This window comes from Macaca fascicularis, chromosome 7 (assembly GCF_037993035.2).
Source record: "Macaca fascicularis isolate 582-1 chromosome 7, T2T-MFA8v1.1".
Classification (NCBI taxonomy): Eukaryota; Metazoa; Chordata; class Mammalia; order Primates; family Cercopithecidae; genus Macaca; species Macaca fascicularis.
In genome coordinates, this window is record NC_088381.1 from 942629 (window position 1) to 962220 (window position 19592).

The following is a 19592-nucleotide window of genomic DNA, read 5'->3' on the forward strand; positions in this document are numbered from 1 at the left end:
TAAGAACTCAATCAGCAGCCGTGCTCTGCCCTGCCAGGGAGCCTGAGATGTCCTTCCTGGCTACAGATACTTCATCCCTTTCTCTGGGTGGCTACTTTGTGTGGAGGAAAGTCTTACTCTGTCACTTAGTTTAGGCAGTTTCTGTGCCTATTACGATTTTTGGCTTTAGTTAGAAGAATATTCTCTTTAAAGGAACTTCTAAAGTTTTTAAGTAGAGTTAGATTTTTAAAAAAAATCATTAAATGCAAGTTCATAGTCCTTTATCTACAATTCTGGAACGTTAAAGCTTCTGATAGTCAGAAATTTTAGTAACTTACATGATCACCAAAATGATAAAGCACTTAAGTAGAGCTGAGCAGTCTTGAAAGCACAGCAAAGGTTTGGCAGATATTTTAGGGGCTTGTTATTTCTTCATCTGCTATTCATGAAGAACTAAAAAGCTATAGGTTTCCTTTTTTCTAGTTTTTTGAGATGAGTTACTTGGCATAATTCTAAGAGATGAAATCGAGGTGAATTGCCATAAGCACTGTTATTATTATTATTATTATTATTATTATTTTTTTTTTTTTTTTTTTTGAGACGGAGTCTCGCTCTGTCGCCCAGGCTGGAGTGCAGTGGCCGGATCTCAGCTCACTGCAAGCTCCGCCTCCTGGGTTCGGGCCATTCTCCTGTCTCAGCCTCCTGAGTAGCTGGGACTACAGGCGCCCGCCACCTCGCCCGGCTAGTTTTTTGTATTTTTTAGTAGAGACGGGGTTTCACTGTGTTAGCCAGGATGGTCTCGATCTCCTGACCTAGTGATCCGCCCGTCTCGGCCTCCCAAAGTGCTGGGATTACAGGCTTGAGCCACCGCGCCCGGCTGTTATTATTTTTCATAAGTTTATTGCATTTGTGAGAGGGAAGGGTATGAATGAGAACTTCAATTTAAAATAATTCTGAGCCTTTGCCATGCACATCCCGCATTCTCAGTACAGAGGGTAGGGGTTACCTTTATATATGGATGAGGAAACTGAGGCTGAGAGGTTGTTACGGCTTGAGGACACTCACTTTGCTGGTAGGTGGAAGAGATGGGTTGGAACCCTGAGTGCTCTGAGCCCCAGCTCTGTCATGACCCCTCTGCAGATGATGCCTTTGGCAGAGCAGCCTTTGAAGGCCAGAGCCCCTGGTCAGCTCTGCCCACGGGCGCTTGATGATGCTGACATCTGCTTTCAGTAACTCAACCAGGTTCCAGGAGAGACAGGAATAAGGATACGGCCGTTTTCATGCTTCCCTTGCCAGGTTGGCAAGATGGCTATTTCTGTGTCCTGCCCTAACCTGATATTTGGGATTCAGAGAGAGAAATTTAGATTTTAAATCATGCCTATGTGACAGTGGTATTAGTTTGTTATTAATATATAATAATATGTTTACTAAGCAAAGCTATTTCTTACCTACATATGAGGAAAAATAGAAAAAAGAATAATCTATTTCTAAAAAGTATAGAATGGGCATTAGAAGAGTTTTATTTTTTTCTGGATTAAAAATTTTGGGGTTAATAGATTATTGCTATTATGACATATTCTCTCATTTATTTTTAGAAATAACAGAGGTTATAATCACCACTCTTAACCTTAATTGTAAAAGGTTACAATTGGTGATTGTGAATCACCAATAATTTTTAAAATAAAATAAGAACACTGTGGATTGTTGAGAATGTGGTGTGGGTCTGACCCCTAGTGTACTGGGTCAGGAGGGGCAGCCGTGTTGGGGTCGGTGGTCCCTCCTGTCACAGACTCTCTGTCTGGCCTGGGCGGCTTGATGGTTCCTGATTCCTGCCCCTCCCACCGGGCTCTGTTGCCTTCTGGGATTGTGGTCATTTTCACCTACTGGGTGCTCCTTCCCTTGATAGTTTTGTTTCCAAGGCCAACTTTCCTCACTAGGAAGTGATCGTGTCTTGGTGTGAAATGAAGCCGTTGTTAGCACGGTGTTTCATCTGATCAGCTGGCACATGTTAAGTGTTGTGTGTGTTGGGAGCCTTCCAACTACTTTTTTTTTCTTTTCTTTTTTTTTTTTTTTTTTTTTTTTTTTGAGACAGAGCCTCTCTCTGTCCATCAGGCTGGAGTGCAGCGGCGCATTCTTAGCTCTGCAACCTTCACCTCCTGAGTTCAGGTGATTCTCCTGTCTCAGCCTTCTGAGTAGCTGGGACTACAGGCATTTTTAGTTTGTATTTTTAGTAGAGGTGGGGTTTCACCACATTGGCCAGGCTGGTCTCGAACTCCTCATCTCAAGTGATCTGCCTGCCTCAGCCTCCCGAAATGCTTGTATTATAGGCATGAGCCACTGCACTGCACCCAATGACTTTTTTTTTTTTTTTTGAGACACAGTCTTGCTTGGGTCACCCAGGCTGGGGTGCAATGGTGCGATCTCGGCTCACCACAACCTCCGCCTCCCGGGTTCAAGCGATTCTCCTGCCTCAGCCTCCTGAGTAGCCAGGATTACAGACGTGCGCCACCATGCCTGGCTAATTTTGTATTTTTAGTAAAGATGGGTTTTTTCCGTGTTGGCCAGGCTGGTCTTGAACTCCCGACCTCAGGTGGTCTGCCTGCCTCGGCCTCCCAAAGTGCTGGGATTACAGGCATGAGCCACCAGGCCTGGCCCCAACGACTTTTTAATATAGATCATCTCTAAGCTTCACAGCACCTTTCAAGCTCTGTGCTGTCTCTGTTTTATGTGCAAGGAAGCCAAGCCCTGATTTGAACTCAGTTTCTCAAACTTCAAGCCCTCCAGTCTGCCACCCTGTCCTTGGAGCTCTGGAGCAGGACGGACAGAGTGGCATGCAGGTGACCAGGTGTGGCATTGTCGGCCTCTTCGTTCATGTCCTTGCTTCCTCTCCAGGTGGCAGATATGCTGTTGGAGCTCTGCGTCACCGAGTTGGAGGACGTGGCCACAGACTCGCAGAGCGGCCGTCTCTCTTCTCAGCCTGTGGTGGTGGAGAGCAGCCACCCTTACACCGACGACACCTCCACCAGCGGCACCGTGAAGATACCAGGTACGGGGCCGGCCCCAGGGAGGAGCTGCAGCGTTTCCGCCTTCAGAACGGTGTGATTCTCTAATTGCTTCAGTAGAAACAGCCGTCTCCGTTTTATAAAAAGAAGATACAGAATTGCTTCAGAATCACTTTTCTCCCCTTTTCTAAGAAACTTCTTTTGCACAATAAATCATACAGAAAGTCACACAAAGTAAATGTTTAGCGTCATGATAATCAGGCAGACGCCCTAGTCATCATGACCCAGGTCTAGACGTCACCTGTGGCAGATTCCGGAAGCCCTCAGCCTGTCCCCTGACGTCCCTCTGAGTGATGCTGTCCTGACGTTGAGCCATCACTGACTTGCATTTCTGGGCAGCTTCTGTTATCCGTGTGTGTATCTTTCTTTTCTTTTTAACAACTCAAGAAAAATTATTAAGAAGAAAATTGTTGAGGCCCTGGCCTTTCATCCAGCAGACTTCTCTGCAGCCTGAATCTCCTGACTGGACACACGTGCTGCTGTTCAGTGTGTTCCTCAGGCCCGTCCTTCTGCAAAGTGCTGCCTGATTCGGAGGCCCATAAGTTCCGCCCCTTTCGCCAGCTCCTTAGTGGCTGTGACTCAGCCCCCGCAGGCCCCTCCCACCTGCCTGTGTTTCTTTTGTGACATCAGCAGCCCCTGGGGCTTATTAGCACCCGAGGCTGTTGGCCCACGATGGGCTACAAATGGTACTATTCTGGTGGAATCATCTCTTGCTTATTTATTAGCTGGAATACTTTCTTATAAAGAGACATTTCCCCTCATCCTATAGTTGGTTGCCCAAAGTGCTGTTTGCCTGAGAAAGACAAAAGCTTGATTCTTCCTTCTGTTGACCAGAGAATGAATTGGTTTCCTATCATTTCTTTTTTTTTTTTTTTTTTGAGACGGAGTCTCGCTCTGTCACCCAGGCTGGAGTGCAGTGGCCGGATCTCAGCTCACTGCAAGCTCCGCCTCCCGGGTTTACGCCATTCTCCTGCCTCAGCCTCCCGAGTAGCTGGGACTACAGGCGCCCGCCACCTCGCCTGGCTAAGTTTTTGTATTTTTAGTAGAGACGGGGTTTCACTGTGTTAGCCAGGATGGTCTCGATCTCCTGACCTCGTGATCCGCCCGTCTCAGCCTCCCAAAGTGCTGGGATTACAGGCTTGAGCCACCGCGCCCGGCCTTCCTATCATTTCTTGAAGGTGACCTTTTTTTTAAAAATATTATTATGAACTCATGGATTGAAACATATGTGATCGTTTTACTTTATTGTGATTATCTTTGTTAAAGCTGAGATTATCCTGTTTCTAGACAGTGGCAGCCTCTTCAGTGTGGCTCCTGAAGTGATTCCGGTGGTCTTTGGTAGCGTCCAGGCAGTCTAAACATGGTGACCTTGGTTTTTTGTAGGTTGCCACTCTTCACCTGGGATCTGCCCTGGATTCTTTTGAGTTCGTACTGATACTTAAAAATGTTTTCCTTTTATTTATTTTTTATATTTTATTTATGTATTTATTTGTTTAGAGACAGAATCTTGCTCTGTCACCCAGGCTGGAGTGCAGAGTGCAGTTATAGCTCACTGTAGCCTCGAATTCCCGGGCTCAGCTGATCCTCCTGCCTCAGCCTCCTGAGTAGCTAGGAGTACAGGCGCGTGCCACCTCGCCTGGCTAATGTGCTGATTCCTTCTACTCAAATTCAAAAGTACAAGGTCTGTACTTCTGTTACATCTGCCTCTCTTTTCTTCCATATCGAATCCTGGTTCCAAGATACTGTTTGATAAAATATCTCGTGATTTTTCATTTGCTTTATGTAACCACATTGCATATATGACAGACTTAGGATATAATTTCTTTTTTTTTTTGAGACGGAGTCTCGCTATGTCGCCCAGGGTGGAGTGCAGTGGCCGGATCTCAGCTCACTGCAAGCTCCGCCTCCCGGGTTTTTACGCCATTCTCCTGCCTCAGCCTCCCGAGTAGCCGGGACTACAGGCGCCCACCACCTCGCCTGGCTAGTTTTTTTTTTTTTGTATTTTTTAGTAGAGACGGGGTTTCACCGTGTTAGCCAGGATGGTCTCGAACTCCTGACCTCGTGATCCGCCCGTCTCGGCCTCCCAAAGTGCTGGGTTACAGGCTTGAGCCACCGCGCCCGGCCAGGATATAATTTCAATACTGCCAACATCAGTATAATTACTGAAATTCTTAAAAATCTTAGAATATGCCCTAATTTCCTCAAATTTATTAAAATGATTATACTGCATCTACAAGAGCATAATAGCTGTTACGTACCATACTTTCTTTCAGTCTTCAAGTCTTAGTTTTACTGACTGGTCCTTGTGGTGTCTGAAGTGCACTCTACTGAATTCCTCATTAGCCCCTGAGGTCAGACTTATCCACGAGAGTTTTTGTCCTTTGAATTTGAAAGGTAGTTTTTCTGGGTGTTAAAGCCTTGGGTCACGTCTTTTTCCTCTGTGAAAATGTGAAAATGATAACATCTTTTCCCCTTAGAAGTCACGTGTGTTTTTTCAGTCATTTTATTAGAATGTACGTTCGTGTGGCCGTTCTTGGCGATGTTCTCGGTTAGAAGCCATGTGTGTTTTCTCGGTAATTCTACTAGAACGTACATTCATGTGGCCGTTCTCGGTGATGTTCTGGGTTAGAAGCTGCGTGTGTTTTCTCGGTAATTCTACTAGAAGGTGCGTTCGTGTGGCTGTTCTTGGCGATGTTCTCAGTTAGAAGTCACGTGTGTTTTCTCAGTAATTTTACTAGAACGTGCGTTCGTGTGGCCGTTTGGTGAAAAGCCGCTTGTGTTTTCTTGTTAATTTTACTAGAATGTGCATTTGTGTGGCCGTTGTTGGCGATGTTCTTGGTTAGCAGCTGCGTGTGCTTTCTTGGTAATTTTACTAGAATGTGCGTTTGTGTGGCCGTTCTCGGCGATGTTCTTGGTTAGAAGCCGCGTGTTTTCTTGGTAATTTTACTAGAATGTGCATTCTTGTGGCCGTTCTGTACTAGAATGGGTGTTTGTGTGACCATTCTTGGTGATGTTCTCGGTTAGAAGTCACAGTGGCTGTTCTCAGCGATGTTCTTGAGAAATCGTGTGTGCTTTTTCGGTAATTTTACTAGAATTCGTTCATGTGGCCGTTCTTGGCGACGTTCCTGGTTAGAAGTTGCATGTGTTTTTTTGGTAATTTTACTAGAAAGTGCGTTCATGTGGCCATTCTCGGTGACATTCCCGGTTAGAAGTTGCCTGTGTTTTTTTTGGTAATTTTACTAGAATATGCATTCATGTGGCCATTCTCGGCGATGTTCCCAGTTAGAAGTTGTGTGTGTTTTTTCGGTAATTTTACTAGAATGTTTGTGTGGCCGTGTGTTTTTTCAGTAATTTTACTAGAACGTGCATTCGTGTGGCCGTTCTCGGTGATGTTCCCAGTTAGAAGTCTTGTGAGTTTTTCCGGTAATTTTACTAGAATGTGCGTTTGTCACATGTTCTCGGTGATGTTCCTGGTGAGAAGCCGCATGTGTTTTCTCGGTGATTTTACTAGAATGTGCGTCCGTGCAGCCGTTCTCGGCGATGTTCTTGGTTAGAAGCCGTGTGTGTTTTCTTGGTGATTTTACTAGAAATGTGTGTCTGCACGGCCATTCTTGGTGTTCTCTGTGAGAAGCCGCATGTGTTTTTTTGGTGATTTTTCTAGAAATGTGTGTCTGCACGGCCATTCTTGGTGTTCTCTGTGAGAAGCCGCATGTGTTTTTTCGGTGATTTTACTAGAATGTGCCTTCGCGCGGCTGTTCTTGGTGACGTTCTCGGGTAAGTGGTGCTCCTTTAGTCTGTTGTCCCAAGTCTGTTTTGCAATTCTCTTGAATTGCAATCTGCAGTGTTTGTTCTGTAACCTTGCTTAGCAGTCTTTTCTAGGGACACTTGGTCCCTAGAAAACTATCCATGCATTGGATAGTTCATGACTTTTAGAGTTAATGTTGGTTACTTTCTCTTTCAAGTACCTTTTACCTCTGTTTCTTTTTAAACAATTTTCTCCTTTTTTCCTATTTTCCTTAAGGTAACATCTGCTGTATTTATTTTACACTCTGTTTTAGTCTCCATTGGAATGTAGTTTTGTTTTCATTGTAATTCTGTCTTCAGCTTTATTTAATTTTTTTGGTTTTCCTGTCTGATTTATGTGGTTCTTTCATGTCTTGTATCATTTTTCTAATTTCACTCTGTTTGTTTTGAAATGATCAGGATTGATGTGTTTTGTGGGCATATCTTTCTGGCCTGCTTTTATTGCCTATAGGGATGTTATTTTGTTCCTTATTCTCGCTGTTTTTTTTCTGGAGACAGAGTCTTGCTCTGACACCCAGGCTGCAGTGCAGTGGCATGATTCTGACTCACTGCAGCCTCGACCTCCCAGGCTCAAGCCATCCTTCCCCATCAGCCTTCTGAGAAGCTGGGACTACAGGCTTGTGCCACCACGCATGGTTAACTTATTTTTATTTTTCGCGGAGACGAGTCTCTCTGTGTTGCCCAGTCTTGTCTCAAATTCCTGGGCTCAAGCGATTCTCCCAGCTGGGCCTCCCAAAGTGTTGAGAATTACAGGTGTGAGCCACCGTGCCCAGCCTATTCCCTTTTTCTTACAATAACTTTTTATTGTATTTGGTCTTATACTTTTATCTTGCTCATTTTTATGTGAAATAATTTTTCTTGAACTTTTAGAATGAGGTGAGATTCAGAAAAGCTTTGTCACTTTGTCGCCCAGGTTGGGGTACAGTGGTACGATCTTGGCTCACTATAGCCCCAACCTCTGGACTCAAGCGATCCCCCTTCCTTAGCCTCCTGAGTAACTGGGACTATAGACCGTGTCCAGCTAATTTTAAAAATTTTATATAGAGAAAGGATTTCACCATGTTGTCCAGGCCTGTCTTGAACTCCTGAGCTCAAGCAAGCTGGCTGCCTTGGTCTCCCAAAGTGCTGGGATTACAGGCGTGTACCACTGCCTCTGGCCCAGAAAAGCGTTTTTAAACTTTAAGTATTACTTCATGATGGAAATTTAAAGAACAAAGGATATTCCTAGTCAACATTTGCCTAGACGAAAATCTTGTGACCCTTTTTCTTTCTGTTTCTCTCTCACTTTATATCCAGTCCACCAACAAATCCTGTTTTCTCTGCTTTTTAAAATATATTCCAAATTCACCCATTTCTCCCTCACTCTAGACATTCTGGGCTAGAGCACCATGGGGTCTCACCTGGTTATCATCCCAGCAGTCACATCCTAGCTGCCTCCCTGTATTCCTGCTTCCACTCCCCACCTCCTGTGGTCTCCCCAGAATCAGGCCCCAACAGAGCATCCAGAGATAGTGTTTTAAAACCAGTCCGAGCCTCTCAACCCTGTAACCGTAGGAGGGAACCTGAGCCCCTGCTCCACATCTTTCCTCCTTCCTTCCTTCCCCGCCTACCTCTTTCCTGGCCCCTCACTGCCATCCTCTGCTAGACCTTAAAGATCTTCCAGCCTGAAGGAAAACTCTTGTACCTCTGCTTGCACACCTCTCACACCAGACATGCATGTTCTCCACACCAAGCAAATCTCCAGTTCTCTGGACACGCCAGGAGTTGAGGTGCTCCTCACTCCCCAGGTGACCCACAACTGCCGTCTGACTGGGCTGCACTTTGGGCATTCCCGCAGCCCCTGGTCAGTGTGAGGTTCGCTGTAAAGCTTGATCGGGGAGTGGGGTTGCAGTGGGAAAGTCTGCCCAGGAGTGACAGCACAAAACAAATTGGCCAAGTGGAAGTGTTTTCTGGCCTTGCAGTCCACAGACATAATCTTCAGTGGGGATGAGCTGGGGAAAGGGGCGGTCAGTCTGAGATGCTTGTATTTGAGGCCAGTTCTTTCTGACTTTCTGCTGTTCATTCACTGTTAAACGTGGTTTTAGTTTCACTGTTTTTCCTTGGTGCACTGTTTCTACTTTGGGTGCTGATCTGAAGTGGTTGCTATGTTTTGTGTTCTGTCCTCCAGGTGCAGAAGGACTCAGGGTGGAATTTGACCGGCAGTGCTCCACGGAGAGGCGCCACGACCCTCTCACAATCATGGATGGCGTCAACAGGATTGTCTCCGTGCGCTCAGGTAAGGACAGGAGGTTGAGGCAGGATTGTCTCCGTGCGGTCAGGTAAGGACAGGAGGTTGAGCCAGGATTGTCTCCGTGCGGTCAGGTAAGGACAGGAGGTTGAGCCAGGATTGTCTCCGTGCGGTCAGGTAAGGACAGGAGGTTGAGCAGGGCATCATCTGCCCACCTGTGTCTCCGCAGACACAAACCTTCACATTTGTAGGACAGAATGCTTCTACTGTATTCTCATGGAAGTCTTGAGGAAGGGACAAAACGCTATTCAGCTGTGAAACACAGTAGGTTTGCTTGCCTCTTCCCCATACTTTTAAATACAGTAATTATCTGTGATATGTGCACCTTATCCCTGTCGGATGGGCTCTGCCTCACTAGACAGTTGCAGAAGGTGCTGGAGATGTGTGGGGTGCCAGGGCTCGTGCGAGGTCGTGGTTGGCATACTGCAGAGCTGCTTCAAGGGGTTTGTTTCTTACGGCTACAGTGAGGGCGTGGCCATGTGTGGAGTGACTTCTGTATGTAGATGGAGGCAGCCACGTGTCTGGCTTGTCTCTGCTACTAGGCTCCATGAGGCCAGCGGGCGCAGATGAGGACATCTGGGGGGGTTTGTGAAATGCTGTTTTACCGAGTATTTTAGAATTGGCAGTGCAGGGGTGTGTTTGCACCTTTTGAGACCTCTTTGTCCTTCATCTCAAGTGTTTCCTGTAAAGGGCCGGGTAATGCAGCCTGTGTCATAACAACATGTAGACTGGATGCCCGTGAGTGGGTGTGGCTGTGTCCCAGGAAAGCTTTATTCACACGGCATTACTTAGGTAAAGCTTTGCATGAAGTGGTCTGGTCCTGGTGGGCGTGGGTTTTTCTGGTGCTTTGACAGATGTCTGCCAGTGTAGTTTTCAGCAGTGTTGTTGGATATGACAGTTTTTCTGCGTCCAGCAGAAAGTCCTTATGGGCCATCCCTGAGCTGCTGCCAGATGGTCCTTCTGAAGCAGAAATCGAGCGGGGTTCTCTTGGCCTTCTGAGATGCTGTAATGCACCACCGCTCCTGTCCACAGCAGCCAGGCCCTCTGTTCCCTCGAGGGCGACCTCCTCTGGGCCGTGCTGAACCACACACATGGGCCCTTTGTTGGGACAGCTAGGGTTCTTCCTTCTGCTGCCTGGCCACCTGGTTGTATCAGAGCTTTCCCGGGGAACGTCCCCATGGCCCCTGGCCTGGTGTGTGCTGGAGACCCGGAGGCCACTCACTGTATCCTGGCTGTGTGGGGTCGTTTCCCCACTGGGTGGTGGCTTCCGCCAGGGCAGTGCCTCCCGCCTGCCCTGTTTCCTGGGTACCTGGTACAGGGGCTGAATGAGTGTTTGCTGAAGAATGGTATGTATGAAAATGTGAATCCCAAGAGTGATGTGTCACTGTACACTTCAGCTTGGGAGAGCTTGGATTGGAGGAACTAGCTCTTCACACGTGACAGAAACCCTGCTTTGTGTCTAAGGAGGTTTGTGTTGATTGGATGGTGGGGTGAAGCTAACCCCGGGGTGCACTTTCCTCCTCTAGGCCGAGAGTGGTCCGACTGGTCCAGTGAGCTGCGCATCCCGGGGGATGAGTTAAAGTGGAAGTTCATCAGCGATGGGTCTGTGAATGGCTGGGGCTGGCGCTTCACCGTCTATCCCATCATGCCAGCTGCTGGTAAGGGAGGGGCTTCTGGCGATCAAGGTTAGATGACTGGCTGTGGATTGTTTTTGGAGCAACACGGACGCGTGCACATTTCCACGTAGTGCCTGACGGCCTGCCTTCTGCTGTGTTGGAGTGAGTGCTCCCACAGGCCCCACTGAGGCGTGGAACAGAACACAGAGAACTGTCCCAGCTGTCGGGCACACACTCCTCACCTGGTGTGGAAGGAGTTGTTGCTGGTGCAGTTCTCAAGGCTTTTGGTTTACAGTGGAAGTGTGAGTGTGAAGAGCGAGGCTCACCGACTTGCAGTGGCAGACGTGGGCACATCAGCTGTTGCCTTCTGGTGGGTGGGGCTGGGTGGAGCCGCCCTTGTTCATTGGCTTCTTATGGGGTGGTCCCTAGCTTGTGAAACACGGGGATGTTCACAGTGCTCATTCACAGGCCCTAAGGAACTCCTCTCGGACCGCTGCGTCCTCTCCTGCCCATCCATGGACTTGGTGACGTGTCTATTAGACTTCCGACTCAACCTTGCCTCCAACAGAAGCATCGTCCCTCGCCTTGCGGCCTCGCTGGCGGCGTGTGCACAGCTGAGTGCCCTAGGTAAACGGCACCGTTACAGTTGCACCTGTCTTCCTGCTTGGAAGAAACCGTCAGACTTCTGATACTTTCTCTCTGCTCATTTCAGCTGCCAGTCACAGAATGTGGGCCCTTCAGAGGTTGAGGAAGCTGCTTACAACTGAATTTGGGCAGTCAATTAACATAAATAGGCTGCTTGGAGAAAATGATGGGGAAACAAGAGCTTTGGTATGGAGCATTCTAGTACAATTTCTAGATTTGTGATCCTTGGGGAATAAAATGTTGCTTTCGTAGTCTAAACCTCTAAATCATTGAGAAGAGTTGGGGAATTTCACATAAGAAAAAGGAGGCCTTGGGCCGGGCGCGGTGGCTCACGCCTGTAATCCCAGCACTTTGGGAGGCCGAGGCAGGCGGATCACGAGGTCAGGAGATTGAGACCATCCTGGCTAACACGGTGAAAACCTGTCTCTAGGCCGGGCGCGGTGGCTCAAGCCTGTAATCCCAGCACTTTGGGAGGCCGAGGCGGGCGGATCACAAGGTCAGGAGATCGAGACCACAGTGAAACCCCGTCTCTACTAAAAAATACAAAAAATTAGCTGGGCGCGGTGGCGGGCGCCTGTAGTCCTAGCTACTCAGGAGGCTGAGGCAGGAGAATGGCGGGAACCCGGGAGGCGGAGCTTGCAGTGAGCTGAGATCGCGCCACTGCACTCCAGCCTGGGCAACAGCGTGAGACTCCGTCTCAAAAAAAAAAAAAAAAAAAAAGAAAACCTGTCTCTACTACAAATACAAAAAATTAGCCGGACGTGGTGGCGGCGCCTGTAGTCCCAGCTACTCGGGAGGCTGAGGCAAGAGAATGGCGTGAACCCGGGAGGTGGAGGTTGGAGTGAGCCGAGATGGTGCCACTGCACTCCAGCCTGGGTGACAGAGCAAGATTCCATCTCAAAAAAAAAAAAAAAAAAAAAAAAAGGAATAAGGAGACCTTGGTCTCATCCAGACTTTGCACAGTTGCAGTGTATACTGAGTTCAGGTTGGACTTTGATTTTGTGAAAATCTGTGGACAGCTGTGAACACAGGATTGTGTTGATTGGACTTTACAATGAGGCTAACGGACAGCCTCCCCTGTATTTTGCTGACTAAAGTAGTCCCTTTTGATCCTACCCATGGGAGGAGACAGGCAGCATTTGTGGGCCAGAGAGGGACTGTTTCTCTGGAAGCGGATGTGCTGAAATCATTGTAAACATTCTGAGATGAGTCTTCAGACTCCTCTTTTTTATTTTAGTGTTTATGTTCTTTTAGCTTTTTTCCTACTTGAGAATTTTGATAAGCTTTTTTTGTTTTTTAGAAGAAATAGTACCAACATAATGAAACATTTGACCATAGAAGCAAATGGTCACCCTCCCCTGCAGCCTGGATTCCTGTGATGGAATACTGTTCTCTTGTTTCTTAGAGTTTTACAGGTAGTGCTCTTGCTGCTTTGGTGAAAGGTCTTCCAGAAGCTTTGCAGAGGCAGTTTGAATATGAAGATCCTATTGTGAGGGGTGGCAAACAGCTGCTCCACAGCCCATTCTTTAAGGTAATGTTTGACTTATTTTTTAAAGTGACAATAGAGCTATTTGACTGAAAGAGCCACTGAGAGCTGTCATGTACAGTGTGTGTGTTTTAGGCCTCTGAGGGCAGCTGTAGGTATTCCTGAAGTCAAATATGAAAAAATCTCAAGAAATGATCGTGTAATCTAAACCCTTAAACCATAAGCCTGTCACCGTTAGCATGCCTTGAGATGCACAGGTGTTCTTGTCACTTAATGGCAGGCAACAAGAGTTGGTCTATGGCAGGTGGCTAGGAACGGTCAGAGATCTATCTCCACATCACTGATGGTGGCCGTATCCTTGCTGTGTGCCCATGGCAGTCATCCTGGAATAGGAGGTCCTGCGGAAGGAGTCACAGAAACTTTGGCCTGTTCACTGCATTTCTGAGTGTCCCTGTGTTTGTCATTTTCGATGCCTGCAGGTACTGGTAGCTCTTGCTTGTGACCTGGAGCTGGACACTCTCCCTTGCTGTGCCGAGACACACAAGTGGGCCTGGTTCCGGAGGTACTGCATGGCCTCCCGCGTTGCTGTGGCCCTTGACAAAAGAACACCGTTGCCCCGTCTGTTTCTTGATGAGGTATTGCATGATGTTTTGGAATCACTTTTGGGATGCAAAAACATTCTTTGGCTATAGTGTAAAAAGATGCCAATATTATGAGACACAGAAAAATTTCGCTTGCCAAGGAATGTCAAAGAAAATAACACATAGGTGAAAATGAGTGAACTGTCACTGTGAATTTCAGTTAAAGTTTATTTTTAGTAAAATACAGATAGATTGATACTGTCTAGACATTATTAATATGTTAGACTTGATGCAGTCATTATTGGCTTTGCCCATGAGCCGTAACATTGCAGTGTTGCTCTTCCCTCATATTTTCAGGCAGGGATTCTTTCTGTCTTTCCTTAGTGTTTATCTATTTTGTTGAGATGGGTGTTTGATTTGTAACATCATAATAATTTTGTTTAGGTGGCTAAGAAAATTCGTGAATTAATGGCAGACAGCGAAAACATGGATGTTCTGCATGAGAGCCACGACGTTTTTAAAAGAGAGCAAGATGAGCAGCTTGTGCAGTGGATGAACAGGTTATTCTGTTAGAAACAAGCAGTAATGTCGATCGAGAGCGCGAGAGGCCGTGTGCGTTGTTCTTTCCCATGGCAAATGCTCACTTGATGTTTGTTATAGGCGACCAGATGACTGGACTCTCTCTGCTGGTGGCAGTGGAACAATTTATGGATGGGGACATAATCATAGGGGCCAGCTCGGGGGCATTGAAGGCGCAAAAGTCAAAGTTCCCACTCCCTGTGAAGCCCTCGCAACTCTCAGACCCGTGCAGTTAATCGGAGGGGAGCAGACCCTCTTTGCTGTGACGGCTGATGGGAAGGTAAGGGCGCTTTTTCTGTGTCACAGGGTCATTGAGCCTGAGATAGTTGTGGCTAAAGGTGTGTGTGGTTCTTAGCACATGCAAGGATCTGTACTCAGGATTAATAGTACTGTGGTATGCAGGAAGCAGCTAGAGTTTAAGATACTTTTGTATAATCTTTAAATTAAAAAAAATTTTTTTTGAGACAGAGTTTTGCTCTTGTTGTCTAGGCTGGAGTGCAATGATACGGTCTTGTCTCACTGCAACCTCTGCTTCCCGGGTTCAAGCAATTATCCTGCCTCAGCCTCCCAAGTAGCTGGGATTACAGGTGCCTGCCACCACTCCTGGCTAACTTTTGTATTTTTAGTAGAGACAGGATTTCACCATGTTGACCAGGCTGGTCTCGAACTCCTGACCTCAGATGATCCACCCACCTTGGCCTCCCAAAGTGCTGGGATTACAGGCGTGAGAGCCACCACACCTGGCCAATTTTTTTTTTAGTTTTGAAAATACGTCATGTATACAAAAGTATTACAATTTTTGTTTGTGTATCACTCATTAGATGTATTTCTTGTTTGCTATTGTAAATACTATCTTTTAAAAAATTTATTGCTGCTGGCCTGGTGCAGTGGCTCACGCCTGTAATCCCAGCACTTTGGGAGCCCAAGGCAGGTGGATCACCTAATGTCAGGCGTTCGAGACCAGCCTGGCCAACAAGGGGAAAACCCTGTCTCTACTAAAAATACAAAAATAAGCCCGGCTCGGCGACATGTGCCTGTAATCCCAGCTACTCGGGAGGCTGAGGCAGGAGAATCACTGGAACATGGAAAGCAGAGGTTGCAGTGAGCTGAGATCATGCCACTGCACTCCAGCCTTGGTGACAGAGCAAGACTCCGTCCACTGCACCCCCTGCCCCCCCCAAAATAAAAGATTGCCACTGATATATAGAAATATTGGATGTTTATATATTGACTTTATGTTTGGTGACCTACTTGACGCTCACCATTCGAGTTTATCTGAAGATTTCTTGTATCTTCTTTATAGAGTGCCGTAGTCTCTAAGTGAATTCTGTCCCTTTCTTTCTAGCGTACCTCTCGTTTGTTTTTCCCGTTTGTGTGGGAGAAAGGGAGCTCATGGTGCGGGCTGGGGTTGCGGTGTGATGCTGGGTAGGAGTGGGCGGAGGCTCCTGCCTTGATCCAGACTGGAGCAGGCGCAGATGGAGCGTTCCCAGGCTTCCAGTGGGGTTTGAGTAGAAGCCCTTCATCAGGATAGGCTTGTTTCCTTCTGTTTCTATTCAGAAACAGATTTCTGTTCAACACTCTTTCTGTATGTTTTGAAATGTTCTTTCATAGATGTCTTCTTTTCTTTTTTTTTTTTTTTGGAGACAGAATCTCACTCTGTCGCCCAGGCTGGAGTGCAGTGGCACAGTCTCAACTCACTGCAACCTCCGCCTCCTGGGTTCAAGCGATTCTCCTACCTCAGCCTCCCAAGTAGCTGGGACAACAGGCGCCTACCACTACGCCTGGCTAACTTTTTTTTTTTTTTTGTATTTTTAGTAGAGACGGGGTTTCACCATGTTGGCCAGGCTGGTCTTGAACTCCTGACCTTGTGATTTGCCCACCTCGGCCTCCCAAAGTGCTGGGATTACAGGCGTGAACCACCGCTCCTGGCCGGTGTTTTTTCTAATGGGTTAGTATAGTCAGTTGGATTAATTGGTTTTCTCATATTAAAGAAACTTGCATTCTTTGGATAAATCCAGTTTGGTCAGGATCTGTATCTAGCTTGTGTTTGTGATTGTTTTGTTTAGATTTTTGGGAGATCTTATTCATGAGTGAGATACTCTCATGTAATGTTCTGTCTCACACACATTTATCATTGCGTAATTTCTCTGGGTCAGGACTCTGGAGGCAGCATAACTCCATCCTCCAGCTCAGAATCTCAGCAGGCTGCAGTCGTCTTGAGGCTGTCCGAGTCCGAGCAAGGATTCAGTCCCTTGTGGACCTTTGGGCTGAGGCTTCAGGCCCTCATGAGCTGTTGGCAGAGCCTCCCCTCACTCAGTCCGTTGCCACGTGTCCATAGAGGGTCTCACAGCGTGGCAGCTTCTGTCAGCAAGGGCAAGGGAGGCGCAGGGGAGGGAGCACCAGCGAGAGAGAGTGGAGCGAGACAGAGCCACAGTCCTGTGTAACTGTATCACAGAGGTGGCACTCCATCATTCTTGCCCTGTTCTGTACATCAGAAGCAGGTCATTAAGTCCCGCTCACACTCAGGGAGAGGGAGCTGTAGGCATACTTGGAGGTATGCAGGCTTGTTTCTAAACCAACACAATAAAGCAAGTGTCTTCACAAAGCAAGTCACACAAATTTCTTGGTTTCCTAGTGGGTATAAAAGTCTGTGTATACTATACTCTGTTAAGTCACGTCTTCAGACTCCACTTCTAATTCCAGTTCTCTTGCTGTTTCCACCACATCTGAGGTCACTTATTCCACTTGTCTTGAACCCCTCAAGATCATCCATGAGGGTTGGAATCCACTTCTTCCAATTCCCTGTTAATGCTGATATTCTCACCTCCTCCCATGAATCACAAATGTTCTTACTGGCATTTATAATGGTGATGGCTTTCCAGAAGGTTTTCAATTTAGTTTGTCCACATCCATTAGAGGAATCACTGTCTATAGCAGTTATAGCCTTATGGAATGTATTTCTTAAATAACAAGATTTGAAAGTTAAAATTACTCCTTGATCCATGTGGCTGCAGAAAAGATGATGTGTTAGCAGGCATGAAAACAATTTTAATCTCTTTGTACATGTTCATCAGAGCTCTTGGGTGACCAGGTACATTGTCAATGAGCAGTAATAGTTTGAAAGAAATCTTTTTTTCTGAGCAGTAGGCCTCAGTAGTGGGCCTAAAATAGTCAGTGAACCATGCTGTAAACAAACGTGCTGACTCCAGGTTTTGTTCTGTTTCTGGAGCACAGTCAGAGAGGAGTTACCATAATTCTTAAGGGCGCTAAGATTTTCAGAATGGTCAATGAGCATTGACTTCAACAAATTCAGCTAATACAGACCAGCTGCATTAGCCCCTAACAAAAGATCTGAAGCTTTGACGGCAAACATTGACTTCTCTGTAGCTATGAACGTCCTAGATGGCGTCTTCTTCCGATAGACGGTTCCATCTACGCTGAAAGCCTGTTACTTAGTGTGGCCACCTTCATCACTGATCTTGGCTAGATCTTCTGGGTAACTTGCTGCAGCTTCTACATCAGCACTTGCTACTTTACCTTGCACTTTTATGTTATGCAAATGGCGTCTTTCATTAAACTTAGGAACGAATCTCTGCTACCTTCAGACTTTCTGCAGCCATCTCACCTCTCTTAGCCTTCGTGGAATTGAAGAGAGTTAGGCTGGGTTAGGCTTTGGCTTAAGGGAATGTTGTGTCTGTTTTGATCTTCTGTCTATGCCAGTCAAACTTTCTCTATATCTGCAATAAGACTGTTTTGCATTCTAATCATTTGTGTGTCAATTGTACTTCAAGAACTTCTTACTGGGTAACTGGCGCGAGAGGCCCAGCTTACAGCCTGTCTTGGCTTTCAGTGTGCCTTCCTCACTAACCTTATCATTTCTGGCTTTTGACTTAAATGAGAAATGTGCAACTCTTCCTTTCACTTGAACTCTTAGAGGCCACTGTAGGGTTATTAAGTGGCCTAATTTCTATATAAGTTGGGTCTCAGGGACACAATAGGGAGGTCTGAGGAGAGGAGAGGTCTGAGGAGAGGGAGAGGTCTGGGGAGAGGGGAGGTCTGAGGAGAGGGAGAGGTCTGGGGAGAGGGGAGGTCTGAGGAGAGGGAGAGGTCTGAGGAGAGGGAGAGGTCTGAGGAGAGGGAGAGGTCTGGGGAGAGGGGAGATCTGAGGAGAGGGAGAGGTCTGAGGAGAGGGGAGATCTGAGGAGAGGGAGAGGTCTGAGGAGAGGGAGAGGTCTGGGGAGAGGGGAGGTCTGAGGGGAGGGGAGGTCTGAGGAGAGGGAGAGGTCTGGGGAGAGGGGAGGTCTGAGGGGAGGGGAGGTCTGAGGGGAGGGGAGGTCTGAGGGGAGGGGAGGTCTGAGGAGAGGGAGAGGTCTGAGGAGAGGGAGAGGTCTGGGGAGAGGGGAGGTCTGAGGGGAGGAGAGGTCTGAGGAGAGGGAGAGGTCTGGGGAGAGGGGAGGTCTGAGGGGAGGGGAGGTCTGAGGGGAGGGGAGGTCTGAGGGGAGGGGAGGTCTGAGGAGAGGGAGAGGTCTGAGGAGAGGGAGAGGTCTGGGGAGAGGGGAGGTCTGAGGGGAGGGGAGGTCTGAGGAGAGGGAGAGGTCTGGGGAGAGGGGAGGTCTGAGGGGAGGGGAGGTCTGAGGAGAGGGGAGGTCTGAGGAGAGGGAGAGGTCTGAGGAGAGGGGGGGTGGGAGAACAGCTGTTGGCGAAACAGTCAGAACATACACAGCATTCACCGCTTAAGTTCACTGTCTTCTATGGGTGTGGTTTGTGGTGCCTCAAAACAAGTACAACAGTAACATCAAACATTAGTGATCACAGATCATCATAACAGATAAAACAATAATGAAAAAGTTTAAAATATTGCAAGAATTTTCAAAACATGACATAGAGACAGTAAGTCAGCATGTGCTGGTGGAAGAATGGTGCCGAGAGACTTGATCAGTGTAGGGTTGCCACAGACCTTCGGTTTGTAAACAACAGTATCTGGAGGTACAGTAAAGCGAGGCACAGTCAAACGGGGTGTGCCTGTACACAGGAGCGCGCATATTTGGAAGCAGGGATCACTGTGAACCGTGTCAGAGGCAGACTGCTAGCACAGGTGTCGACGTGGTCTAGCCTCACAAAAAGGTTTGAAATATAGTTCCTCTTTGTCAATTCTCAGGAGAATTCTGTTTCTTTTCGTTGCTTCTCTGGTTATTTTAACATATGTAGTTAAAAACCTAAAGTTAATTAGTATTTCTCCCCTCCTCCCAATCAGTGACCCCTTGTTACCCAGTGTTTGAGTTCTAACCTATTCCCTCTGCCATAGACATTATTGTTGTTGTTTGGTTGTTTTATATGGACCGTAGTTTTTTTACAGTTAGCCAAATGTTGCACATCTTTGCTTACTGTCATTTCTTACCATCATTTGTTATGTCTCAGATCTTACAAAATAATTTCCTTCTCCTTTATTGTATCTTTTTCAGTTTACTTCAGTGAAATTCTTTTGTTGGTTAATTCTGATTGTTTGTTTCAAAATATCTTTATTTTGTCCTTTTTCTAGGGTAGGGGTTGGTA

The 19592-nt window shown here is 47.0% G+C and overlaps 1 protein-coding gene and 1 long non-coding RNA gene across 4 annotated transcripts in view; one reads left to right on the forward strand and one right to left on the reverse strand.

Moving 5' to 3' along the window:
* Nucleotides 1-19592, forward strand: part of HERC2 (HECT and RLD domain containing E3 ubiquitin protein ligase 2) — a 220595-nt gene that overhangs the window by 169474 nt on the left and 31529 nt on the right. For all 3 annotated transcript variants that reach the window (XR_012414636.1, XM_065547623.1, XM_065547629.1), the window contains exons 70-78: nt 2872-3025; nt 9013-9120; nt 10659-10790; nt 11217-11375; nt 11461-11579; nt 12799-12924; nt 13359-13514; nt 13905-14020; nt 14121-14319. Coding sequence is in view for 2 of the 3 variants with exons in the window: in XM_065547623.1 (XP_065403695.1) it covers nt 2872-3025; nt 9013-9120; nt 10659-10790; nt 11217-11375; nt 11461-11579; nt 12799-12924; nt 13359-13514; nt 13905-14020; nt 14121-14319 (1269 nt within the window). In the remaining variant the exon portion in view is untranslated. The remainder of the gene's footprint in view (nt 1-2871; nt 3026-9012; nt 9121-10658; nt 10791-11216; nt 11376-11460; nt 11580-12798; nt 12925-13358; nt 13515-13904; nt 14021-14120; nt 14320-19592) is intronic.
* Nucleotides 10661-12327, reverse strand: LOC141407153 (uncharacterized). The gene is made up of 2 exons (XR_012414680.1): nt 12120-12327; nt 10661-11813 (listed from the first exon to the last, which is right to left on the reverse strand). It is a non-coding gene; the product is annotated as an uncharacterized lncRNA (long non-coding RNA).